Below are 27682 nucleotides of genomic sequence, written 5' to 3' on the forward strand. Positions count from 1 at the left end.
GATTAAAGGTGTGTGCCACCACTGCCTGGCCTGTGTGGCTGACTAGTGTGACTGCTTTGCACTGACCTTCAGGCAGGCTTTATTTATTAAAACACAAATAATATACTATATATTAGATAGTATATTGTACTATATATTAGATAGTAGCTATTTTTGTAGTTTTAGCTCCTAAATTTAGATATTAATACATTTTGGTTTCATTTTCATAGGGTGTAGATAAGGCTATACCTTCATTCTTTTCATGTGAATATAGAGTTTGCTTGTCATGATTTGTTAAAGATTGTTCTTTCCTTATTGAATATTTTTAAAAAATATCAGTTACTTAAAAACAATATGTAAGTTTCTTTTAGTACCTTTCAGTGAAGTTTTATCATTTTTAGTATATAAGTTCTATACTTCTTATTGGTAGTAAATAAAAAACACTATAAATTTTAGATGATGATATTTTATCCAATAGCTTTGCTGAACCCATTATTAGTGCCAATATTTTGTATAGATTTCTTTGGATTTTCTGTAATCTAGATCCTGTTATCTGCAGATACAGTTTTGCTTGTTCTTTGCCAGTCCAGATGCTCTTATTTCCCTGACTTATTTCCCTGATTTGAATCTTCACTACTATATTAAATATAAATGCTGAGGTCAAACATCTTTATTCTTATTTGGAAATAAGCTCTCAGTTTTTAAATATGATGTGTTGAACTGTTTTAAGTACAAATTGACACAACCTCACTGACATTGAACTTGACTGTCTTTCCATTCATCCACGTTGTGTCCTTAACAAGAAAAACGTATGCTACTGAGATGGCTTATGGGTAAAGATCCTTGCCTCCAAACTCCAGAGATCCGAGTTTGATTCCCAGGGCTGAGATCACTGACTCCTCACAAGTTGTCCTCTGACCTCCATGATAGCCACACATACACAAACCCAAAATGTAAAATTTTAAGATAAAAACAGTAAAATGATTAATATAGGGCAGAATTAAGGACAATAAAATGCAGATTTCTATAGTTCCATTAAAAAATTTTGTTGAAATTATTCTCATCTTTTCTGGTACTATTTTATCTCAAAACAAATTCTTTTTTTTAGATTAAAAAAAATACCAATCCAAATTCCCACTCCCTCCCTTCCTCCCAACCCCTTCCATCTCACCCCTACAATCCTGAGAGAGGGTAAGGCACTTTGCTTTGTGGAAGGTCCAAGGCCCTCCCTACTACATCTAGGCTGAGCAAGGGATTCATTCAAAGAGGATAGGATCCCAAAAAGCCAGTACATGCAGTAGAGATAAATCTCAGTGCCACTGCCAGTGGCCTCTCAGTATGCCCCAGCCATACAGCTGTCAACCACATTCAGAAGAACTAGTTCTGGTCCTATGCTTGTTCCTTCCTAGTCCAGCTGGAGTTGGTGAGCTCCCATTAGCTTAGGTAAACTGTTTCAGTGGATGAACACTTCGTGGTCCTGACCTCTTTGCTTATATTCTTATTCCTTTTACTCTTCAAATATATAATATCCTTTACATTTTTGTAGATTTACTCCTTTGACTTTGGGAGCTCAATCCAGTGCTCTGATGTGGGTCTCTGCCTCTGTTTCCATCTGTTGTTAGATGAAGGTTCTTTTTTTAAAAAAAAAAATTTATTTATTATGTATACAATATTCTGTCTGTGTGTATGCCTGAAGGCCAGAAGAGGGCGCCAGACCTCTTTACAGATGGTTGTGAGCCACCATGTGGTTGCTGGGAATTGAACTCAGGACCTTTGGAAGAGCAGGCAATGCTCTTAACCACTGAGCCATCTCTCCAGCCCCTAGACGAAGGTTCTATGGTGATATTCAAGATAATAATCAGTCGAACTACAGGGCAAGGCCAGTTTGGGCACCCTCTCCTCTACTGTTTAGTGTCTTAGCTGGGGTCATTCTTGTGGATTCCTGGGAATTTTTCTAGAGCCAGGTTTCTTGTGAATCAAAACAAATTCTTAAAGGCTAAATGTTAGGGAAAAAATCATTAATTTGAGATTTCCCAGCACCCACATGGCAGCTCACAACCCTGTGATCCAAACTCCTGGCCACCTTGGATAATTGCATGCATGTGGTGCATAGATATATGTGCAGGCAAGACATTCATACACAAAAAATAAATCTTTAAAAATCGGCCTCCAAACCAGGTGGTGGTGGCACACAACATTTAATCCCAATACTCCAGAGGCAGAAGCAGATTAGATCTCAGAGTTCGAGGCCAGCTTGGTCTATAGATTGAATTCCAGGACAGACAGGAGAAACCCTGTCTCAAAACAAAACAAAACCAACGGCCCCCAAAGAAGAAGAATATCAGCATTCAAAAATAGTAAAAGCTAAATGCATCCTCCGTTCCTTGTAAATCTTTCCTAAAGTTACTAAAACGGGGCTATATTTTTTAATCACTGTCATGCTTAACAGTTTTTCATTACTAAATCATGTAAAATTATCTTGACATTTTGAATTTTTCATTCTGAATTTTTAAGCTACTTTTTTTTTCTCTATAGGTTAATGGTACTGATGCAGATTTTGAATATGAGGAAATCACACTTGAAAGGGTAAAATCTATTATCTTAATCTTTCGTTTGAACTTTTAAGTTCAATCATAGAATACAAGGGAGAAATGTCTTTCAAAACCAGAAAATTATCTTCTTTTTTTAAGACTACAGATAGTAAAACTAGCCATAGTGTTTTCAGAATGTTTGTTTTCTTTAATATCCTTTACATTTTTGTAGATTTACAGATAAAGCATAAGGGTAATAGAGAGAATTCCAGTTACTTTGCACTTCACTTTCTCTTATAAACATCTGCCTTTGTTACAGTATATTTATTTCTACTAATGGGCCAGTTTATGTGTGTACATTATTATTAACTGAAGTCTACACTTATTATTCCTTAGTTTGCATGCCCCCCCTTCCAGGAAACTACCCTGCATTTATTTATCTCCTTTGGGTGCTGTAGACTATGATAGTTGGTTAGATTTTTCTTTTTAGTTGTTTCTAAGCTTGCTATTTGGGCAATGGTATGGTTGTATTCCCAGCCCTTAGCAAGTGGTGGCAGTAGTTCAAAACCAACCTTACTGCATAGCAAATTCAAAGCAGCTTGACCTACATGAGACTTTGTCTCAGATATACATTCCTACATACATACATCATTCGTGTATGTGAGGATGAGAGTGTGTGCATGCTTGTTTATAAATACAGTTTATGCTGTATTTTAGAAAGGCTACCCTTGTGTGTGGCAAGCACTTCCAAGGAGTTAAATATTCTACACAAGTAACTCTCCAGAGTAACAGAATGTCTGCATTTTAAAAACTAAAATTGTAGATAATTGTATTTTGTTATGTTTGAAGCCAAATGGATGCCCTGGAAGATGAGTAAAATTGAAAGGTCTTTGCATATGTAGTAGATCTTCATTGTCTACTACTTAATTTCAAGTGACCTACTTAAGTTAGGCAGGTGTCTCAGTAACACTCAAGGAAGCTCAACATTAATGTAATATTGACGACATCCTACTAATTCTTTAAGGAATTTAAGCTGAAAAAATTGAATTAAATTGGTATTTTAGGACAAGTAGTAGGAAATTGGATGTCTGAGTTATTAGATATGAATAGTTAACTAATAAGTCAGATATATCCACTTATTTAGTTGCTAGAAAGCTTCATGCAGAAAATTCTTGAGAAAATAAACATTTCTAAGTACCTTTTCTTAGGTCAAAGAAATATCATTTTTCTCTATAGACTTTCATTGGCAGTGGAACCACTTTTATGTACAAATATTACTCAAATTCAGTGTTCATGTTAGTCAAATGAGCAGAAAAGTGAGGTGGCAGTTGATAGAGTCTACTTGTCATCATAAAAGTTCACCAGCATTAAGTTCTCAGATTGGGCTTCAGCACTAAAAAATGCCATGGTGTTTGGGTACATTGATTAAACATATCAGAGAGTAATGGTTGCTAGTATTTATCAGCGCCAGTTTGTTGGTTTTTAAATAAACAGCTGGCAAAGTGGTCAAAAGGAAAGTATCACCTTCACCCCCTTTTTTATATATATATATTTTTTTAAGATTTATTTATTATGTATACAGTATTCTCAGTACTCTGCCTGCAGGCCAGAAGAGGGCACCAGATCTCATTACAGATGGTTGTAAGCCACCATGTGGTTGCTGGGAATTGAACTCAGGACCTTTGGAAGAGCAGGCAGTGCTCTTAACCACTGAGCCATATCTCCAGCCACACCCCCTTTTTTTAAAAGGTAAAATGATATGTGCCCTGCTCAGAGGTAACCAGACATCATGGCACCTGTATCCCAGGCTCAGGAGGCCAAGGCAAGGATTGCATCATATTTGATGTTAGTCTTGGCTACATAGGAAGACCTTTCTCAAATACATTAATTACTTAACTAGTTAATTAATGAAGTGAAGCGATCAGATGCTTTGTTTCTTGGAAGAGATTTGCCCTATCAGACATGAATGAGGTGCATTTTAAAAGAAATTTGTAGTGTCACCTCTATGGGTGGAGAGAAATTCACAGACAAATTACACGTACTTGTAAATAAAGAACTTCAAACTAGGCCTCTGAAGAGCTCAGTAGCTTCAACCTCACCTACTGAGCAGTACTACCTCTGAAGAAGTTTTTCCTTATATGAAGAACATGTTTTTAAGAATCTTTCTCTTACCTCTGCATATTCCTTTTTGTGTTATAGTTCCTATTTAGTACAGTTGCTAGAGTCTAAATGCTTAGATCTCTGAAATTTTTCCTTCTGTCCTTAGGGAAATTCAGGGCTTGGTTTCAGCATTGCAGGAGGTACAGACAACCCACACATTGGAGATGACTCAAGTATTTTCATCACCAAAATTATCACAGGAGGAGCAGCTGCCCAGGATGGAAGATTGCGGTATGTCTTACACTTAATGTTGTGATGTTTTACAAAAGACTCAGACTGACACAAAGAAGAAACAGCATAATAACTACATGGAGGTAGATGCTCAAGCCCATTTAAATAAACAATTCTCGGGTAATTTCGTTCTTTGTATTGTTCCATCTTTTAGGAATTCGGTTTTATCTTGGGTATTTTAATACTTTGATTAATGCATTTTGATTGCCTAAATATCTGTAACCGGTTTTCTAGATATTATGAGTTGTCTTTGATATTTTCAGATAAAGTCACAAAACTTTTCTGTTTAGGAAAAACGTGTATTTGTAGGATTTATATAGTGTTCTATTTTGGAAAATGTCTTTTGTAAAACTTAATTCCTTGAACCATAAATTCTGGCATTTTTCCCATTTCTTTTGTTGGTCTATGTTTATAAGTAGGTAGAAGCATGTTGGGAGTAAGGACTTCACAGCTATTAAATTAACATCTTCTAAGGTTCTAGTACTTTATGTAGCTCTTCAGATTTTAAATTTGGCTTCTCACTAATATGGCAGGTAGTACATTAGAGAAATTAGACATAAAAATTAGGAATTCCGTACATATGTGACATCTATTTTCTTATTTTAAGTCACTGCCCAGCTTATGTGAAAGTTCGTATGTTCCTCGTTTAACAGAGGAACACACCCAAAGTAGTAGTTATTCTGTTGGGTATGGTAATAAAAACTTGTCAGGACCAGTGTTAATAGCCTAAATCTGTTTTGTTCTCCTCTGCTAATTTGAAATGACCATTTTTTTTCTAATGGGGTGCTATGCAGTCAAAGCCAGGACCAGAGCTAAGTTGAAAATGTTGAGAATAGGACCAAAAAAGAAATTTTTAGTTACCATGTCACATTATGTTATTTACGTAAGAGAACTTTGAAGTAAATAATATGATCTATAATTTCACCTAAGTTTCAAAAAGTAATTTTTAATATCACATCTCAGATTTGGAAAAAATTAAAATTTTGTCACTTAATTTCACTTTTGACACTATCTTCTTTTGATTTTCAACTAGTTTAACTGACCTTAAGTTTCTCTGAGCTTCATTTTTCTTTTCTTTTTTTTTGTTTGTTGTTGGGTTTTTTTTTATTGTTGTTGTTGTTTGTTTTTTGAGTCAGTTTTTTCTGTGTAGCCATGGCTATCCTGAAACTCACTTTGTGGACCAGGATGGCCTCAAGCTCAGATATCTGCCCACCTCTGCCTCCTGAGTACTGAACTTAAAGGCATACACCACCACTAAGTTTTAAATACAGCTCTGTCACCTTGAGAGTATTAAAATTCATCATGCCTCATTTTATTCATGTTTAAAATGGGTAAAAAATATATTACACATAGCTGATACAAGTAGTTTTAAAAATGAAAGCACTAAGTGCCTAGCATGTAGTCATTGCCAAGTGTTTGCTGTTTTTATCAAGTATCTTTGTACATAAGAAATAGTCAAATAATATTTTTAAATAATCTATCATTTTTTATTTTCCTCCCTTTGCTGGCTCTTGAGAAATTCATACATTGAAATTTAACATATAACTTCTTCATTTATACTTTTTGGAATAAATAAAAATTTTGTCAAAATGAAATTAAAATTGGTAAAATAAAACATTGGTACTTACTGTACCATATTATGTTTTTCTTAGAGTAAATGACTGTATCCTAAGAGTCAATGAAGCGGATGTTCGCGATGTAACCCATAGCAAAGCAGTTGAAGCACTGAAAGAAGCTGGATCTATTGTGCGATTGTATGTGAAAAGGCGGAAGCCAGCATCAGAGAAAATAATGGAAATAAAGCTCATTAAAGGTCCTAAAGGTACATCATAAATGAGATAAGACATTACTAAGAAATATGACTTAAACTTTATGTTCAAAAGTTATACTTTTAGTCATCTATAAATTTTGTGTAGGTTCACAGTATTCCCACTGCTGTTTGTCTCAAGTAGGATTTTAGAGTAGCTGCATTCCTACCAAGGTGGCACCATTTGAAAAGGTCCCGTGTTAAGTTCCATGTACTATTACACATTTTACTGTTATGTGTGTATAAATTTTTGGTTTTTTGAGACAGGGTTCTGTAGCTTTAGAATCTATTCTGGAACTAGCTCTTACAAGACCAGGCTGGCCTCGAACTCACAGAGATCCACCTGCCTCCGCCTCCCAAGTGCTGGGATTAAAGGTTCTTTGTGATGTTGTATGTATGTAGTGTTTGTGTGTGTGCTCATATGCATAACAGTGCATGATCAGAGAGACCAGATTGCGGTAACGGCTGTCTTCTCTTTTACTCTTCACCTTACCTTTTTAGAGAGGCTCTCTTGCTGTTTAGTAGCCTACCCTTAATAACTTTAAAAAGTAGGGAACAGAATCTATTCACTTTAAATTTTTTTTAATTATGTTTATTTATTTAGTGGGTAAGGAGTGGCTTGCCATGGTGGTGTGCATGTGGAAGTCAGGGCAGTTTGCAGGGGTTCTGTCCTTCCTCCCTGTTGGCTCCTTAAGGTCAAAGGTCAATTTAGGTTGTCAGTCTTGGTGGTAGGCACCTTTTGCCTGCTGATCAATCTCACCAGCCCTCCATTTAATGTAGTAGATTTGTTTACATCTATTTTAAGTGTCATTTTGTTAAACTTTTGATTATCTCCAAAGTAAATGTCAGGTGTAAGTCATATTAAAAGAAGACAGTATGTTGTGTGTCATGGAGGTCACCTCTGTAGTGAGGACTAGTAAGGTGCTTTCTGGATTGTGAAGGCATTCATGGGATTGAGGATAAGTAGAAATAGTAATTCTGATACTTGGCCTCCTAGAGGAAGTAGGCTTCCAACAAATGAAAACTGTAGAGAATTTGGTTTTGAAGATGGGATTTGGGGACTGCAAAAATTGTTATTTAAAGTTGTCAATGTGGAAAAAAGTTGTAAATGTGGAAAAGGAGCCACATTTGTAAAGCCTGGTGTTGTACCTAGTACAAAGAACAAAGTATTTCCTCGCAGTTACTTCAACCTTGTGAAAAATAGTAAAGTGTTAGTAAACAGTGTAATTATGATAGAAACAAAATTAAAACATTTTATGTTTCTGTTGATTCTCAAGTCCATGTACACAAAGACTTTTAAGAAGAAATCCAAAGAAAAAGGAGTATTTGTAACTATTACAATGCTTGCATTTAAAACCTAAGGTTTAAAAAAAAAAATTAGACTTATCTGCATGAGTGTTTTGCTTGCTTAAATGTCTATGCACCATGGTAGTGCCTGGCGGTCACAGGCCAGAGAACACATTGGGTTAAAGGTGGTTGGAAACCATCATGTGGGTGCTGGGAACCAAACCCTGATCCTCTGTAAGTACTGCCAATGGTCTTCACCACTGACCACTTCTCCAGTCCCTACACTTAAGACTTCAAAAGCAGATAACTACACAATTTTCTGTGTGATGGAATGATCACTCTGGTTGTCATCCTTGTTCCTCTTATTGATGAGACTCTAAACAGTGCATTCCAACCAGGTCTTGGGTTCAGCATTGCTGGAGGTGTTGGAAATCAGCATATTCCTGGTGATAACAGCATCTATGTAACCAAAATAATTGAAGGAGGTGCAGCACACAAGGATGGCAAGCTTCAGATTGGAGATAAGCTCCTAGCAGTGAGTATACAGAGTGTTCTTAATTCTCATGTCTGTTTTCTTGTCGCCGGCATTTCCATACTGAAACCATGTAAGGGATATCTCAGTGAGTGACTTCTAGCCTGCAGTGATTCTTGGTGCTGTTTCCTTTTTTCTGCGAGCCACACTCTCCGTCTTCTCCACCTCCTCTCTCCTACCTCTCTTTGCTAGTTGAAGTCTTGAAATGCACAGAATTGTTAAGCCACAATCTAAGTTTACAGTGCAGTGTTTCATGTGGTCATGTATGGTCCTCTTTTGCTTTAACTCATCTGTTTATAAAATAATGAAAACCAGTGAAGTCATTGCTCATCCCCAACACTAAAACACCAATAATTTTGTGTATCTTCTGGAGAGATGGCTCAGTGGTTGAGAGTGTTTATTGCTCTTTCAGAGCACCCAGATTTGCTTCCCAGCACCCACGCAGTGACTCTGGTTACAAGGAATTGCCACCTTCTCACATCTATGAACGCTAGGTATGCACATGTACACACACACGTATACAAAATACATAAAATAATAAGATATTTAATCACATACATATGTCTAAATATATAGCTTATTATTTGGAAACTTCTTTGAGGGTATTAGAATATATGTAGTTTTCTCATACTTTTTTCATTGAATATAGTAATTCTGTGAAGTATCTGTATCATTTCCTAGAGTTAAAATCCATTCATACAAATTTAACTCTGTGACTCTATCACAGTTCATCCAGTGTTTATCAACAAATGCCTTAGTCCTCATGTTCTCTAGGAAAATGGAACCTGAAGGAAAGTTACGGTCCTGTGAAGCCCAAAAGGGGATGAAAGAGCTAGACATGTGGTGTCTTAGTCAGGGTTTCTACTGCTGCAGTGAAACACCACAACCAAAAAACAAGTTGGGGGAAAAGGGGTTTGTTTGACTTACACTAGCATTTCATCATCAAAGAAAGTCAGTACAGGAACTCAAACAGGTCAGGAATCTGGTGGCAGAACATGATGCAGAGGCCATGGAGACAAGCTGCTTACGGGCTCATTTCTCATGGCTTGCTCAGCCTGCTTGCTTATAGCACCCAGGACCACCAGCCCAGGTATGGTACCACCCACCATAGGCTGGGTACTCCCCCATTGATCGCTAATTAAGAAAATACCTTACAACTGGATCTTATGAAGGCATTTTCTCAATTGTGGTTCCTTTCCTCTCTTATGGCTCTAGCTTGTGATAAATTGACATAAAACCAGCAAGTACAACATATCAGATATATTAATGTCTTTACAATTGTGGGTCACATCAGCCATGCCCAGTCCTAACAAACATAGGCTTAAGAGACTAGTAATGGTAAGAGACAGAATAAGGGCAAAAGTAGCCAGGGCATTGTACTGGCCATCAAGGCCCAGTGACATGAGGGCTCAGATGAATTTGTAGAGCCGTAAAGAATTGCTCGTCTTTCCCTAAGCTATAGGCAGTAGTTTCACCACAAATATACACCTGCCAGTATAAACAACATTACAATTCCACTAGATTTTTCTCACGTTCTTACTTATTTTTCCTTTATATGTGTGTGAGAGTACCAGTGCCGGCTCAGGATTTGCCTTCCACCTTCCTGAGGCAGGGTCTGTCCTGTTCCTCCTGCTGTGCTGCATACATACTCCAGGCAAGCTGTCTGCCAAGCTTCCCACTGAGGCCCTTGTCTCTGCCTCCCATCTTTAGGAATGCTGGGATTGCAAGTGTATGTCACCACTGCTGGGTTGGTTTTTGAGTTCAGGGATCTAACTCAAGTAGTCAAGTATTGTGTAACTAGTTCATTTACCCACTTAGCCAAATCCAGCCCTCAATTTTATTTCTTATTCCATGTGTACTATGTTTTCCTTTATTGTTTGTTCAGAACCAGTCCTATTTACACGAAGCCAATAACCTGTGTTGATTTTGAAAAGCAACAGAACTTTTCATTCTGTCTCAAACTTTAATGAAGCCTTTATTGTCACAGTTACCCTGAAATTATACAATTTTGGAGCCTCATTTTTAATTTACTTAATCTAGTGGCATAATACACCTTCATTCTCTAAGCACTTTGTATTTAGCATATTTATTTTCTAATTTGATATCTCTACCACTCTATCACTATTTTTTATTACTCTCTTATCTCTCTAGAATCCTAGCATTAAGATGTGCATGCTGTGTTTTGTTAGTGCAGTTCCAAAAGTCAAAGTCATTGTTTAAGCTGTAAATCAAGACTCTTCAATAAATATCAGATAACTTTGCTCAAGTCTAAAACTTTGAGATCGTCTTATTTCCTATTGCACATTGAATCCCTCAGTGTATCTTTTCAGCTCTTTCCTTGAATATCTAATATTAAATAAGAAAACAATATTTAATGACAAAATGTCATATTTGTGCATAGTTCTACAAATTGGACAAGGCTTAATAGTAAGAACTTGCTTTTAGTTTGTATTTTAATTCTGTCTCTTCCTAAAAGAATTTAATTGAGCTTCCAAATTTATATTTCTAAATGTCTTCAGAATGAGAGAAAGTTGAGGCTAAGTGAAAGGAACTAGAATCAGAGTTGTCTATTTCATGAAAATACGTAAACAGTTTCCTTATATCATAGAACACTGGGCATTTTCCTTCCACACATCTTTTGTTTTCCTTAAGTCACTTTCTCATATCCCATATCATTTGGGTAGTTGTTTTCAGCTAAAAATCAGAAAGCATGTGAAAATGTTTTCAAATATGTCTCATTATTTTCTTATAGGTGAACAGTGTATGTTTAGAAGAAGTTACTCATGAAGAAGCAGTAACTGCCTTAAAGAACACATCTGATTTTGTTTATTTGAAAGTGGCAAAACCAACAAGTATGTATATAAATGACGGCTATGTACCACCTGACATCACTAACTGTAAGTGTGTTAGCTTAAGTTGGCTAAATTTGTCTTATTTTCATAAATATGCTTTTTATAATGTCACCAGTATACTGTAATAAAAGAGTAAACATCATAAAAATACTATATAAACCCAGTGTTGAGGAGATGGAGACAGAAGGATCAAGACTGTAAAAATAATTTAATCTGTGTGTGCTATAGATTCTGTCTTAAAAGGAAAGAAAAAAATGGCTGAAGAGATGGCTCAGCAATTAAGAGAGCATATTGCTTTTCCAGATGCTCCAACTTTGGTTCCCAGCACCCCCTTCAGGTGGCCCACAACCACCTCCAGCTCCAGGAATCCAGTGCCATCTTTTGTCCTCCTCGGGCCCCTGCACTTGTGTGCACAAACACATATGCATATAATTAAAAATAAAATATTTTAAGAGCATACATATTTTAAGAGAAGCATTAATCACTTGATCTGATAGTTTAAGAATCTGTTAAATCATAATCTTTATAATCAAAAGTTTTCACTTTGATCCTCAAGCTTTTCTGTAAATAACAATTACTAAAGGTATTTTGCAAAGAATGCAGATTCATATTATGTGCTTAAGCACAGAAATAAACAAGTAATTTATTCTGTGTACAGGCAAATATAATTCTGATGCACCTGGTTGGTTCATTGACTAGTCTTTGAGTAACACAAATGAATTCTTTTCTTCAGCCTTTCTAATCAACAGAGATGGCGTACTTCTTTTTGACAAAGCACACCTCACTGCTTATATGTAATTTTTGTATGTCCTTGATCTTGTGTATAAACTTCACATAAGAACTTTGTATGTGTTTATTTGCAACTTAAAGAACAATCTGGCTTGTTAATTTAGATATCAATCTCATTTTGAATACTGCCTCTTTAGGACAGCTATGTGCACATTTGGGACAGCTCTTCCACAAATTGATAATTGATGTCCTAATTCTGCTCAAACTGTATTACAAATAGCCAGGTTACTCCCTAGAAAAACATTAAACAGAAAAATATTTTTGTGAAATTAATCCTTTTATGATAATGACATGTTTTTTTAAGTAGAAGAGCTAATCTTGAAGAATATTAATGACATAATAATGACTTATTTATTATGTAAGTTTGGTGGAATATTTAGCTGTTTTCTTTTTGCTCTTGTTTCCTGACTGTTAATGAACTAATAGAACATTAAGAGAAAATTGTAGTTCACTGTAGCTAGCCCAGCTTTGTGTTTTATTACCATTCTCCATTTCAGGCAATTGCAATTATGAATTTTGTGGGGGTTTTTAAGCATTTATTTTTCATAACTTACAAATTATTTTTCTTCAGTATGTTATAAACATGAATAATTTATTTTGTGGGTTTTTAAGTATTTGAATTTATTTTTCATAAGTAGTTTTTGCCTAAGCCCTTGTCAGACCTTGCACTTCAGCTTACTGCCTATTCCCTTTATTATCATCTTGAGTCTCCCTTACAGATCGGACTTTATTCATTGAACACTTAAATTATCTTTCTTGTGACATTTATTCACATTGCCATTCTTAGAGATGACAGAAAGCTACACTAACTCTTATAAACCCTGACTTTCCGGTGTCTTGATTTCTTGCTTTCTCTCCTGCCCTTCACTTCAGCTTGAGTACATAAGTCCTTCTAATACTTTAGATCTTTTCAGTAATTGTTGATACCTTCATTGACTTCAACAGTTTTAAATCATTCACAACCATCAGTTCAGTCACTTCTCTTATCAGTTCTACCTCCTTTGAGCTTCAGTGATTCGAGTTCATTTCTTTGCCTCTTTATAGCTCTGTTCTCCTAATGGATTTTTAAGCTTAGGCTTTATGCTTTGCTGGTGATACTAGCTTCTTCGCATTTCCGGTTTTTTTTTTTTTTTGGCCCTTCTTTCCCAACATGTTTCAGCCAGATGTCTTCTTCATTCCTGTCCCCTCAACGCAGAACATAGCTGGAGATTTGAAAGTACAGTGGTGAGGAAGTTCTCTTCTGGGAGATTAAGGAGTACATGTAAAATACGGAAGGTGAGGAAAGAAGTATCAGTGAGAGAATAGATAGGAAAAGTACTAGGCAAGATGGGGCTCTCTTGGTCAAGTGTGGAGAGATGGCATTAAATCTTGTTTTTAAAAAGACAGTGTGTCTGTGTGTGTTTGTTACTTTGTTATATGTAGATATTTTAGATCTACTCCTTGTTCTTAGATTTCTGTTTGTATTCTTGAAACTTGCTGCTTTTGCTTACTTTAAAGGTATTTGAGATCTGTGTGATGGTATCAGTTTAGTGATTTGTTTTCTTATTTTACTACTGTGAAGTGTTCTATTATATGAACAAACAGCAGATTTTCTGTTTGTTTTTTTTTTTTTGAAAAATTACCGCCTCCTCCCTGTTTCCCATTTCCCTCCCCCTCCTCCCACACATCTTCTCCTCTCCCCACTCTCCTCCCCCTCTCCCCCTCCCCCCCACTCCATTCCCCCTCCCTCCCGAGAATGATGAGCAGTCCAGGTTCCCTGCCCTGCGGGAAGTCCAAGGTCCTCCCACTTCTATCCAGGACCTGGAAAGTGAGCATCCAAACAGGCTAGGCTCCCACACAGCCAGTTCATGTATTAGGATCGAAACCTAGTGCCATTGTCCTTGGCTTCTCATCAGCCTTCATTGTCCGCCACGTTCAAAAAGTCCGGTTTCATCCCATGCTTATTCAGTCCCAGTCCCGCTGGCCTTGGTGAGCTCCCAGTAGATCAGTTCCACTGTCACAGTGGGTGGGTGCACCCCTCGTGGTCCTGACTTCCTTGCTCATGTTCTCCCTCCTTCTGCTCCTCATTTGGATCTTAAGAGCTAAGTCCGGTGCTCCAATTTGGGTCTCTGTCTCTATCTCGATTCATCGCCAGATGAAGGTTCTAAGGTGATATGTAAGATATTTATCAGTATGGCTGTAGGATAGGGTCATTTCAGATTCCCTCTGCTCAGTTGCTCAAGGTACTATCTGGGGACATCTCCCTGGACACCTGTGAGACCCTCTAGAGTCAAGTCTGATTAGTTTATTTTGTTTTTTCCCTCACCATCATTATTTGTTTTAGACAGAATTATGCTGTGTGACCAAGGCTTATCTCACTCAACTCATGCTTCTCCTGCCTCAGTCTCCTTGGTTCTGATTACATGTATATGCCACCATGCCCAGTTTACACATTTCCTTTGAACATATATACGACATTTCTCTTGAGACTAACATTACTGTGTTATAGAGCTGGTATGAATATATATGTATACTTTTTAGCTGATAATACTAAATAATTTACAAAAAATTTGATGAGATCTGGTGAGTTTAGGGTATTATGACCATAGATAAATTAGCAAAGGATGTGAAACACTTTATAGTCTGGGTTTTTGCATCTTCAGCTCTTGAAGTCATTAATCTTTTTTACTTATAGATGATAATGGATATGTTTTGAGTTATACATTAATTATTTTCATACTGATCTTCACTCATTTTTCCTGGTGATAAAGCAAAAAATTTACATTGTCTAAAGAGAAACCAGAGTATTTTCTAGGTGATTAATGATTAATAATCACCTTCATGTGATTTTTACTTTGACTAATATCTTTTATACCATTAAATTAAATTCTACATACTCCTGTGTGTGTGCATGCATATATGTATGTAGGTGTGCCTATGAGGCTAAGAGTCAGTGTCAAGTGTCTCCTGTCACTGTCTGCCCTGTCTTTTGAGGGTCTCACTGAATCTGGAACTCAAAGATCCAGACCAGTGAACTCCAGGGATTCATTTCTCTCTCCTGTCCTTCCTGCCCCTAAAGCTTTGGCTGTCTACCCACACGCAACTTTTCCTATTTGTGTGGTGGGGATCTGAACTCAGGTCCTCAGACTTCCATAGCAAACGCTTTATTGACTAAGCCATCTCCCCAGCCCTTATTATTTTTCAGTTAGTATTGTCTATTTCTTACTGATTTGCAGGAGGTCTTAAGAATTCAAAAAATTGCAACTCTCTTCACCTAATTTGTTTTACTTTTCCTCTGTTACTACTTTTTGAATAAAATTTTTATTTTAATCAAATTAATTGAACAATGAGTATTTTGCTTAACAGGAAAGACAACTAAGATATTTCTATAAGAAATTAGTCAAAATATCTACTGAGATCACAAAGTACAGGATCAATAATTACAGAGAAATTTTTATTTTATGGTTTGGTCACCCAAAGCAACCACTTGTGATAGCCTAATACTGCACATAGTAGTAAAGAACGGCTCCAACAGCTACAGAACCAATGGGGGTAAGCTGAGCTTGCCCTCAGTGATGCATGTGAAACTGACCTATTGCTTTACTAGGACAACAGGTGACTGCAAACAAGTTTTCACTATTTGCTTGTTCTATGTGAACAGAACTTAGTAAAATGCCCATTACCCAGTGATTTCTGGCAACAGCACCAATTCTAAAGTATACTTTAAGCACTGATCTGTTTGACTGAAGAGACAAAATAGCCAGATTGTTCATTCTTCTTTACAACCATCACTTAGCATCCTGGATATGCCATACTCGTGAGGAGAATGAAGGAAAAAGTAGCCTCTCTGCTTTTGCTTCCAAACCCTGCAACTGTGGTCATCATTTAAACTTGGAATTTTATGGCTTAAATTGGGATGGAACACCAAATTATTCATCAAATCTGGCTGACTCTCCAAAAGCTTGTATTCATTTTTATCTTGAAGATGGCTAGTAAAATAATCTAATCTTTATATCAGCAACTGAGTACAAAGTTTGATTACTGGAGGCAAGAAATCAAGTTTGGCCTCTGGCCCACAGGCTATGCCATCATGTGAAGTGTTCAGTGCTTTATCCTTAATTCCTTCAATTCTATGTTTCCCTCCCTCCAGGAATGTCTGTTACATGCCGATAACCACATCATTACTGCCACCGTACACAGAGTTTCTGTTTCTCCCCTCTACCACATGCATACAGTCTTCACAAGCCACAGTGTAGGCAGCATTTCTTGTGACATCTGTTTCATCTTGTATATCAGACTTGAGACCTACCTTGTAAGAATCAAAAAGCCTCTTGTATGTCATGAAGTGACCTGAGCACTGCTCTCGTCGCTGTGGCAGCTGCTGCTCACACCATCCCTAGAGCATTTTTTTTTCATGATTCATTCTTTCAGAACTCATTGAGATCATTTCCCATCCTACAGTCATTTTAGGGAACTTAAAAGCCTTGTGGTTCTTTTTCTGTAAAATCTAAGCCTGATATGTTTTGATTTGATTTTTATAGGCAATACATTTGTTTCAAACAGATATTCCGGTGATCAAGCACTATTTATTAAACAGTTTATGATTCTTTTTTGAATAATTATGGACATTTATTAAGCACCAAAGGTATACAACAATAGTTGCTGCAAAATCATTGATATAGTTTCCTATCATTAAGCTTACAACCTAAAACAAAATTCAAGAATATTGTCAGCCTGCATCAAAATTTCCTTAACTTGGAATCAGCTACTTTGACAAATAAATGAAACAAAATGACCTGTCTGGTCATTTTGAAAGCTTTGAATATGACACAAAAAATTATTTTATGTGTATCCATTTTTTTCTGTTTCATTAGGATAACTAAGGACAAAAGGGGCACTTAGAAATATGATAAGCACAATTAATTACATCATATTTCCCTTAGAAATACAGAGTTGTTGACTGACAAATGCTAGCAGTCAGTGAAACGCCACAACAAACAAGAACTAGACCAAGTCTTGCATCTTTACCCCACTTTAACATCTCTTTCTTCATCCACACTGAGGGCTCTGGTGACACCCACCGCCCATGAGAAGCACATTCATAGATGAAGTATCATATAATTACCAAGTCAAACTTGCAGGAATGTTCCTGTCTGAATATGTCTGAGCAAAGACAGCAGTGGGCACTCTGGCTGTGTGGTGACATGTAGGATGTGTAAGCAAAGGCAGTCGGGCTCAGGCCATGTACCTTCAAAGTGATGAAGGAAGCATGTGAATGCTTGCTTTTCTGCTTCGTATAGCTAGTGAGGTACATAGCATCAAGACCCTAGACTACAAATTCTACTTGCCTAAATGCGTGTATAATACTTCATAAACACTTTTAAGGTACTCATTGCTTATCATTATTAGCTGACAAAGGCACACTGAAGTAATTTTGGTTCTTATTGTCAAAGACAATTTTAAACTGCTAAACAAACACAAAGCATGTATTGTTTTTACTCACTTATAATTTTCTTAATCCCAAAAGAAAATTAAAAAATTAAGTAACTGGCTACAAGTTAGTTATCTGAAAGCAGAAATGTATTCATCCTATAATGTGCATAACCAAGTATTTTAAAAAATTCATGATTACAAACATTTTAATGGCAGAGTAATAAAACCCAAAGATAATCCTTTTTTATATATGTGTGAGTATATATTTCTGAATATGTACATAAATGTATGTGCTTGTAGAGGCCGGATGTCAATCTTGGGTGTTGTTCCTCAGGAACCATCCACCTTGCTTTGTTTGAGACAGGGTCTTCCTATTGGAAATTGGGCTCACCAATTAGGCTGTGTTGGCTACCCAGGGAGTCCAGGGATCTGCTCACCTCCAAGTTCAAACTCAGGTCCCAAAGCTGATGTGACAAGTAATTTTCTGACTGATCTCTTTCCTAAGCCCCTGAGATAGTTTTTATGGATAAACAATATACTATTGTTGTCTGTGGGGATGTTTTGGGGATAGCATCTCACATTGCAACCTAGAATTAGCCTTCAATCCATGGCAATCTTCCTGCTTCAGCCTCCCAAGTGCTGAGATTACAAATGTGAGACCCTGATCGAGCAATGTTTGTAATATCTTGGCAACTTAGTGGACATTCTAAAAATGTTTCTGCTGCTTAACATGTTACCTTTTGTATTTTAAGTTGCCTCGGTATTGCTAGTTTTCTAAGGCAAGGCAAATTAGATTATGTATGAAGCATACATATTAACAACATACACCGCCACTTTTTCTGAAACAAGGTTTTAATATGTATGTACCAGGTTTTTTCTTTTTGGGCCACCAACCAGCTCCCAAATGATGACACAGAGACTATGTAGTTTTGAATGTTTAGTCTAGTTTAGGCACATTTCTAGCTAGCTCTTTAAACTTAAATTTACCTGTTTCTCTTTATCTGCCTTTTGCCTTGGGGCTAATTATCTTTCTTTCTTCTGTGCATTTTATTTTCACTACCTCTGGCTGGCTGACTGGCTGGCTGGCATCTGTCTGGCTTTTTGTCCTGGGTGTCTCCCACCTCGAAAAGGCAGGATATAAGTGAACAGATATCAGAGTTAGCAAACAGTTGGTTTACTACATAGTAAAAAACCTTTTGGCAAGAATACTGAAGAAAATAAAAAATATATATATTATGTAAGTTGTCCGTGAATCTGCAGAGAATTGGAAAGGCACAATCAGTATATCCGCCTTGATGGTGCACGCTTTTGATTGGAATGCAGAAGCAGACCTGGTCTACAGAGTGAGTTCTAGGACAACTGGTGCTACACAGAAAAGCTCTGTCTTGGGCTGGGGAGCGGGGACCAAAATATGGTGTGCAGGAATAAAAGTATGCTTGTTGCTAATGACAGAGCTCATAATCATATCCAATGTAATTTCTGACACTACAACAGTCATGCTTTTCTATCTTCTCATTTTCTGCTTGTTTACTTGTTTTGTTGTTGTTTTTAGTTTTTATTTTTGTTCCATAACAAACATGATAATACAGCAAAGAAACTTGAATAAACATATATTACCCAGGAAGGACTTCAGACTTTAAAGTTGAGAACCATTGGTAGGAAGAACTTTGATGCAACTGTAAAAGAATATCTTAGGAACTAGTGAGAAAACGATTGCTGTTAGGCTCTGCACACCCGTGATACAAGTAGACACAGTAGATGTCCAAGTTATAATTTTTGATGATATAGAGACATGTATAGATGCTGCTTGCTTTTTAGCAGAATATTTATTTTCTCCTTATACCATACAGTTGAGTCTTTTCCCATTGTCTTTCATTTAGACCCCTTCATTATTAAAGTTCCCTGCATAGCCACTGTAGTTGCTTCAACTAATGACTTCTGCACTGTATACTCCTCATAGTTCTTTATCTTACAGAATGCTTAGTAGGACGGTGAAAGGAAGGGCTAATGGTTAATAATAAAAATGTTAGTTTGCAGCTAGTTTTGAAATGCTTTATTGCTTTCTATGTATTTTGGCAATGATTCAGATAATTCAAGGATGGTTGGTGTCTTTGTAAACAATAGCTAAAGTGTTTCTTGCCTGGGTCTTTGTAAAGTGTGTTCAGGAGTTGCAGTATAACTCTGTGCTACGGTTTTTCTTGAATAATGTGTGTGTGATACTATTACAAAAATGAAACGACAAATGGCTTTACATTTTTTGCTTTTTACCAGCTTTCCACTCTTTGTGGACATAATTAAAAATAGGTACAGGTTGGGTTGACAGTTTTTAACCTGGTATAAGGCTTTTCTTAACTATTTTTAAGTTAAAATTTACACTTCTGGCCTCCATTCACAATAAATATGTGAGTTTCTGTGGTTTTTTGTTGTTGTTTTAAGTCTACAAATGGCTTCTTAATTAAAGATGACTCAGTGATTAAGAAACTGGTAGCTCAAAGCCTGTAACTCCAGTCCCAGAGGACCTGACACCCTCTTCTGGCCCCTGTGGAAAACAGGCATGCACATGGTGCACAAACATACATGTAGGCTAAACATCTATACATATAACAATAATAGTATTTTTTACTAGTATACATTGTATTTTAGTCCTTTCTGTGACATTTTTAACCTTTCCTGTATTTAATTTTGCACATCAGCATATATGAAACTCCTTTGTAGTATATTCTCAAGAGTGCAAGTGAAATAAATTAGCTTCTTTGATCTGAATTTTAAAACCAGTTTTGACCTGAAAACTAAGATTATACATTGTTCTTAGCTGACAAATATTCTCTACTAGATTCTGTTACACAAAGCAGCAAAAAGAATTGTACTTTAATTTTATGAAGTTCACATCAAAGTACTAAGTGGCATCTTTCATTTTTGATATATTTCTCAATTTATTTTGTAGCTTCTTCTCAGCCTATTGATAACCATGTTAGCCCATCCTCCTACTTGGGCCAGACACCAGCATCACCAGCCAGATACTCACCCATTTCTAAAGCAGTGCTTGGAGACGATGAGATTACTAGGTAAGGCACTTCATATTCATCTCACAACTGTTAAGTACCATTTTGATTAGCCACAATAGAGAGCCATACTTTTATGGCTAATAAGTAATTTCTGCTCCTTTCTAAAATACTGCTTTTTACCGTCTTAAGGCGAGGTAAGTTTCATTAAAACTTAGCATCAGTAGTTTGGTATGCTAAGTAAACACCTGGTATTCTAGCCCTGAAAAGGCTGAAGCAAGAAGATTGTGGGTTCAGGCTCAAGGCTGGGTTACAGATCAAAACTCTGGTTCTTTTTTTGTTTGGTTTGGTTTTTATTAGAAGAAAGAGATTAGCTTAGATGAAACTAAACTAAGAGGTCCATCCTTTAAGCTAACTTTGTCTCTTTTTTTTTTTTTTTTTGAGTATATGTTATAGAATATTATAGTAAGCAATTTGTGTTCAGAAATGAACAAGTGATGACTATATTGCTTGGTATATATTGTCAATACTCTGATACCAAATTGGCTTTCATCTAATAGTAGTAACTGCACAAAATTTATTTCTAGGAAGTTCTATAAGATTCTGATGAAATAGAAATATTTTAACTCCTTTTCACATTACGCATTGAAGTCATGAGACATTGTGTATTTTTACAAGTACTTTATATTAACTGTTGCATTTAGCATCATGTATGTCCTCAGTAATATCTTAGTTTTTATTACTTTCATCATTGTAATCATTGTTTACTTTGAACCTTTGTGTTTGTTTGAATTGTTACTTTCTCTGTAGACTTCAAACAGTAGACTTAGTTCTTAAACTCTTTACAGCCCCTTTCTCTGGATATATAGTATATAAAATAGATACATAAATCAAGCATTTATTGATAAAATAATTTATTTTAAAACAAGAGTAAATCTTTTTAAAAAATTAAAGACCAAATTTTCTTTTTTTGTTTTGTTTTTGTTTTGTTTCGTTTTTTGTTTTTCGAGACAAGGTTTCTGTCAACAAAAAGAAAAAGAAGGGGCTGGTGAGATGGTTCAGTGGTTAAGAGCATTGCCTGCTCTTCCAAAGGTCCTGAGCTCAATTCCCGGCAGCCACATGGTGGCTCACAACCATCTGTACTGACGTCTGGTGCCCTCTTCTGGCCTGCAGACATACACACAGACAGAATGTTGTACACATAATAAATAAATAAATATTTAAAAAAAAAAAGAAAAAAGAAAAAAAACTGGGTTCAGAGCTAGAGAGAAATCTTAAAAGGATTTGCTTCTGTTGCAAAGGATCTAGGCTCGCCTCAGTACCCACATGGTGACTTGCAACCACCTGTCTCTCTAGTTCTAGGAGTTCTGATGCCGCCTTCTGGCCTCTGTGAGCACCAAACGCATGACATGTACTTCCATACTTTTGTGCAAGCATTCATATGTATAAAAGGAAAATAATAAGTCTTTAAAAAGAAAAGTCTCTAGTATCGAAGTGTTTTTCTTGTTTCTGAGTTAAGTGTTGGAAACATTTTAGCCGGGCTAGTAATGACAATTAATAGAAAGAATAGAATTCTTGTTTTTTAAATGAGTAGTCAGTGCTTATTGTTTATAAGCATTACTTCTCAACTGACCTGTTTTTGTTATTTGCTAATAGCGCCTATTTCTAGAAGGAAAATTGATGATTAATATAGCTTTAATATATTTACATATATTGCCAATTAAAGGGTAAGTTGTATTTACATTTTCCTTCCTGTTCCCATCCAGCCTCTCTGGATGATATCTAGAAGATATCTCATATCTTCTAGAGTATTTGTTGGGTGTTTAGCATAGAATACCTACCTGTTTGCATACTAATGTGAAAATCAGATGGTTGGTTACTGAATAGGTCTTCTTAAAATGGTGTACATTGTATCAATCTCATGGATAATTATGCTCCTTATCCAGATAAGAAAGTATGCCCAAACACTATAAGTCCTCCACAGTTGGAACCAAAGTTCCTTGAGAAGTTGTCACCCATTCTCAGCTCCCCTTCAGAAATGCCACAGCATACATTTAATTGCTATAAAGCTTTGTTAATTATTCTTTAGTCAGAGCTGGGTGTGTAAATGGTGCACACCTTTAATCCCAGCACTTGGTAGGCAGAAGGAGGTGGTTCTCTGTGAGTTTGAGGCCAATCTAGTCTACATATAGTGACTTTAAGGACAGCCAGAGCTACATAGTGAGACCCTTCTGTCTTGAAGGAAAAAATAGATATTTTAATTAGTTTTATTCATGTACTCACATACCATAAATTTTACGCTTGTCAAGTTTACAGATGGGGCTGGGAAATGGCTTAGTCGGAGACCTGAGTTTAACACATACATTCCCCAAACCTGTATTTTAAAAAGGCCATTGGTGGCACACTTGCAATCCCAGCACTGGAGAAGCAGAAGCAGGCAGGTCCCTAAGACTGTTTAGCCTGGCAGGTTCCAGGCCAGTAAGAAAGCCTGGCTTAGAAGGTAGACAATTCCTGAGAAATGACACAAGATTTTCCTCTGACCTGCACACATGAATACCCACATACACACACAATAGTAAGATGTACAGCTCAATAATTTGTAATATATGTCATTAATTTTTATTTTTTTAAATATTTATTTATTTATTATGTATACAAGATTCTGTCTGTGTGTATGCCTGCAGGCCAGAAGAGGGCACCAGACCTCATTACAGATGGTTGTGAGCCACCATGTGGTTGCTGGGAATTGAACTCAGGAACTTTGGAAGAGCTGGCAATGCTCTTAACCACTGAGCCATCTCTCCAGCCCCTGTCATTAATTTTTAATGTGATAAAATATATATAATAAAAATTAAAATTTTAGTCATTTTCACAGTGTATATTTCAGGTACATTATATTCAGTGTGCCACTATTACCACTAGCCATTTCCAAAACCATTTTCATCATCACAGATGAATCCTCAAGCTCTTGATAACTTGAGTCTACTTTCAGTCTTATGAATTTGATTCTTGGGTATTCATGTAAGCAGAACCAAGCAGTATGTCTAGTTTCCAACGTTCACTCATGGGTTAGTATATATCAGCTCTTCATCTTTCTAAGTAATAGCGTGTGTGTGTGTGTGTGTGCGCGCGCGTTTGTGTGCACCCATGCCTCTTCACACTTTCAAACCACATTTTATTCATTCATCCATTGGTTACCACTTAACTTTGTTTCCAGCTTTTGATTACTGTAAACAATTCTGTGAAAACACTGACATTCACATGTCTGTTCAATGCTTGCTGTGAGCCAGTTACTTTGGGAATAGATGGGGTGGAGTTCCGAGACTATATGTAACTTGTTTGTGTGTTAGCTTTGTGAGCAAATAAAATACTTCACATCACTGCCAGTTGCTTCGGAGAGTCCCAGAAGTATCCTTTGGTTTAATTTACATTGTTTAATGACAGTTCCTGTTGGAACTTTCGTGGATTATATTTACATTTAAAATTTTTTTCCTCCAGAAGTAACTGTTAAACTTGAAAACAATTATTCTATGAATTTACAATTCACACATGTGAATTCATGCCCTGCACCCGGAATCCACTATCTACCATGGTGAAACTCATGTGCCCCTCGTCCTGCTATACCTCCTTTTGATGTCCATATAGAGACATATATACACATGTATGTACTAGACATTATTCTTTGATATGAAAAATAACTTTGTAAACACCATAAATATATAGAAAGTACTATTTCAATTTTTGAGTAGGCCAGTATGTAAGAAGATTGATACAACACTATGTCATCTTAAAGTAATAGTTAACTCTCACAGCTATTATAACCAATTGTTTTCTTTTATGTTTTAGAAAAAGTATATTAAAATTTTTAGATGCATGCCAATATACTATTTTCTTCTTAAGAGTAATGTCTGTCAAGTGGAATTCTATATTTCATCAAATTTAAAAAGATCTGCTGCTGGCACTTTCTTGATCTTACTGTAAGAGAGATGTGAATGATTTTCACATAACTCTTAACTGCCAGCAGTTGTGAAAATTATCCATGGTGAGATACAATCCAGAGAGTTTTGATGTGTAGAAAAAAGTAAATGCATCCATCATAAAATTCATTTTGTAAAGTAATAAACAGGGCCGGACATGGTATTGCAAGCCTTTAATTACAAGCACTTAGGAGGCAGAAGCAGACAAATCTCTGAGTTCAAAGCCAAATAAGAACTACATAGTGAGACCTTCTCTGAAAAAAAGTGATGAACACTCAGAATACAAAAAAATCTTTTGTATTTTGGATAATAAAATTCAGGAAGGCTGCTCTTGTTCGGAGATGGACTTTGCCTGTGATGCCTGGAGGTCTCAGATCCTCACACGTTAGCCTTGCAAGCAGCTAGGACCACTGGTGCATACAGTCTTGCCCAGTTGTTAAAGAGGCCTTCATCTAAAAAAATTTGGAGATGGGTGTTTTCCAGGTTGGCAGAGCAACCCATAATGCCCATGAAGTCTCTGATTTCACCTCCAAATATCTTCATTATGTTTGTTTGATGGCCAGGTAGGTCATATGAGAATGGAGGGCAGGAATGTGTTCTGTTAAGATCTTTCTCTGTCGGAGGTCAGAAGGGTTGAGCCCTCTCCTTAGCAAAAGGGAATAGTCTGTACTGACTAGTTGAATGTTGCATGGCTTTGCGACTAAAAGAAGGGCGAAAGAGATCGCTGCTGTTTACCTGAGAAATAATGGCCTTGATGACTTCTCAGGCCACAGTGCACACAAACTCTTGGTAGACTATATATACTACTTTCTATTACCTTTAATACTATTTTTATTCTTTGAATATTCATAAAATGTTTTGATCAAATTCACTACTTCCCAACTCTTCCCAAATCCTTATATTATTTCTTACTTTCATATTATTTTTTATTATTCTGGTTTTGTTTGCTTGAGTTTTACCACTGGGATTTTGTTTTGTTTTTTGCTTTTATATAAAATTAGATTTTTATCTCTTTTTTTGTAATTTTGTAATTTCTCTTTTTCCTTGTAATTTTGAGAAAATTTTCTTTTCAAGACAGGGTTTCTCTGTAGCTTTGTAGATCAGGCCAGCCTTGAACTCACAGAGATCCGCCTGCCTCTGCCTCCTGAGTGCTGAGCTTGAAGGCTTGCGCCACTACCACCTGGCTTTTAAGAAATCTTTTATATAACATTTGGGTTTTGATTTGGGCTTTGTTATGTTTTGTTTTTTCCATTTAGCTTTGTGTGTTGTTAGGTATTAGTAGCACATGCCTGTAATCTTCATACTCAGGAGACTGGGTAGAATTGCTATGAATTTGAGACCAGATAGTTGAAGTTCAGCCAGGGCTCCATAGAAGAACCTCCTCCCCTCACAGGAGTCATCAGTAGGATGCTCTTCTGCAAAGAATGTTCAAGTTTACATAAAATCTCTAAGGTATTTAATTTTTTCCTTAACTTTTAGAGAACCTAGAAAAGTTGTTCTTCATCGTGGCTCAACAGGACTTGGTTTCAACATTGTGGGAGGTGAAGATGGAGAAGGAATATTTATCTCCTTCATCCTGGCTGGAGGACCTGCTGATCTCAGTGGAGAACTCAGAAAAGGAGATCGTATTATATCGGTAGGATCTGATAATTAGATGTTTTATTTTCTTTGCTGTGCGCTGTTAATCATTAAAAAATAAATTTTAAAAATAATTTAAAAGTATACTTTTAATACACATTGTGGAGTTCAGTCTTATTTGGTGTTTTTGGGGTTTTTTTTTTTTTTAATCCAAGCTGACATTTTCTGCATCTAACAGTGTTTATTGTTATATAATGATTACCATTATTTGTGGCACTTGGGCTGAACCTAGGGCCTCAGATCCACATACCTGCTCCACCACTGAACTACATCCCCAGGTAGAATAACAGTAGTTAATTAGTAATTCTAGTCTCATATCTTTGCTTCTTTTTACCCTATAATGTTTGATTCTTTTTTTTTAACTTTTCCTTCAGTACTGATTTTTTTAAATATATTTTATTCACCTACATTTCTCATAATTTCACTGAATATAGAACTGTCAACATTTTTTTTCTTTTTCAGCACTTTTTTAAATTATTGGGTATGAATGGTGTTGAGCATGCCTGCTGTAGGTAGAGGTCAAAGGACAGTCTTCTTAAGTCAGCTTTCTTCCTCTATGGACTCAGGATATCAAATTCAGGTTAACAAGCTTGCATGGCAAGTGCTGTTGCCTGTTTTGCCATCTCACATCCCTTATATCAGTTTTGGAAGTTCCTCGGTCAGTATCTCTTCAGAATACCCATGTCTTTGTTAGACTGTGTGATACTATTACACAGGTGATGATAGAGTCTGTCTTTCCTCATGTTCTTCTTTTCCTGTCTTTACGTTTCAGCTTGGAAACTTGTTTTGACTTATGTTCAAGTTTCCTATTTTTCTTTAGCTAATTTTACTATACTGCTAAGTTTTTCAAATAAAATCTGGTAATTTTTTCGTAGCAATTCAATTTGTTCATTTTTGATAGTTTTTATGCCTTTGCTCAAAGTCTGCAAACTCATCATCAACATCATCTGTCCCTACAGCTGTTAGCATTTTTATCATAATAATAATCATTTTTAGTAACAGGTTCTCATTAAAACCCTAGTTGGCCTTCTGTTTTCTATAGTGTCGTCTAGCATGGCCAGCAACTCATGGATACCCTTTGCCTTCCTAAGTAGGGCGATTACAGGCATGTGTCTCCACACTCACCTAACTTCTCTCTGACTTGATAAGTTACATTTTCTTCCATCTTTGCTTGTCTTATAATCTAAACTATCATGAGACATTTTGGATAAAATCATAAATGAAATAGGACACACAAGATGAAAGACACTTGCTATTAAGACTGATGACCTGAGTTCAGTTTCTGGGCCCACAAAGTGGAAAGAGAGAACCAGCTGTAGCAAGTTGTGCTCTGACCCTCCCTCCCCTCTCCTCTCTCTTATTAGCAGGCAGGGGTGGGCATGCAAACTGTGGGTGGGAACCAAAGGGATCTCTCCTCTTGTCCCCCTCTCTTTTCTCCCTTTCTCAATAATTTAATATCCAGAATTGTTTAAAGTATGAAGTAAA

At 36.5% G+C, this 27682-nt stretch overlaps 1 protein-coding gene across 8 annotated transcripts in view; it reads left to right on the forward strand.

The window, feature by feature from the left end:
* The window catches only part of Dlg1 (discs large MAGUK scaffold protein 1), a 191448-nt gene that overhangs the window by 111920 nt on the left and 51846 nt on the right, over nucleotides 1-27682 (forward strand). For all 8 annotated transcript variants that reach the window (XM_050159729.1, XM_050159731.1, XM_050159733.1 and 5 more), the window contains 7 exons: nucleotides 2515-2565; nucleotides 4777-4901; nucleotides 6554-6723; nucleotides 8394-8530; nucleotides 11280-11424; nucleotides 20525-20645; nucleotides 26039-26195. In XM_050159729.1, coding sequence (XP_050015686.1) covers nucleotides 2515-2565; nucleotides 4777-4901; nucleotides 6554-6723; nucleotides 8394-8530; nucleotides 11280-11424; nucleotides 20525-20645; nucleotides 26039-26195 — 906 coding nt within the window. The remainder of the gene's footprint in view (nucleotides 1-2514; nucleotides 2566-4776; nucleotides 4902-6553; nucleotides 6724-8393; nucleotides 8531-11279; nucleotides 11425-20524; nucleotides 20646-26038; nucleotides 26196-27682) is intronic.

Source organism: Alexandromys fortis, unplaced genomic scaffold, assembly GCF_014885135.2.
Source record: "Alexandromys fortis isolate MF-2015 unplaced genomic scaffold, M_Fortis_MF-2015_v1.1 scaffold_119, whole genome shotgun sequence".
In the NCBI taxonomy this organism is placed as follows: Eukaryota; Metazoa; Chordata; class Mammalia; order Rodentia; family Cricetidae; genus Alexandromys; species Alexandromys fortis.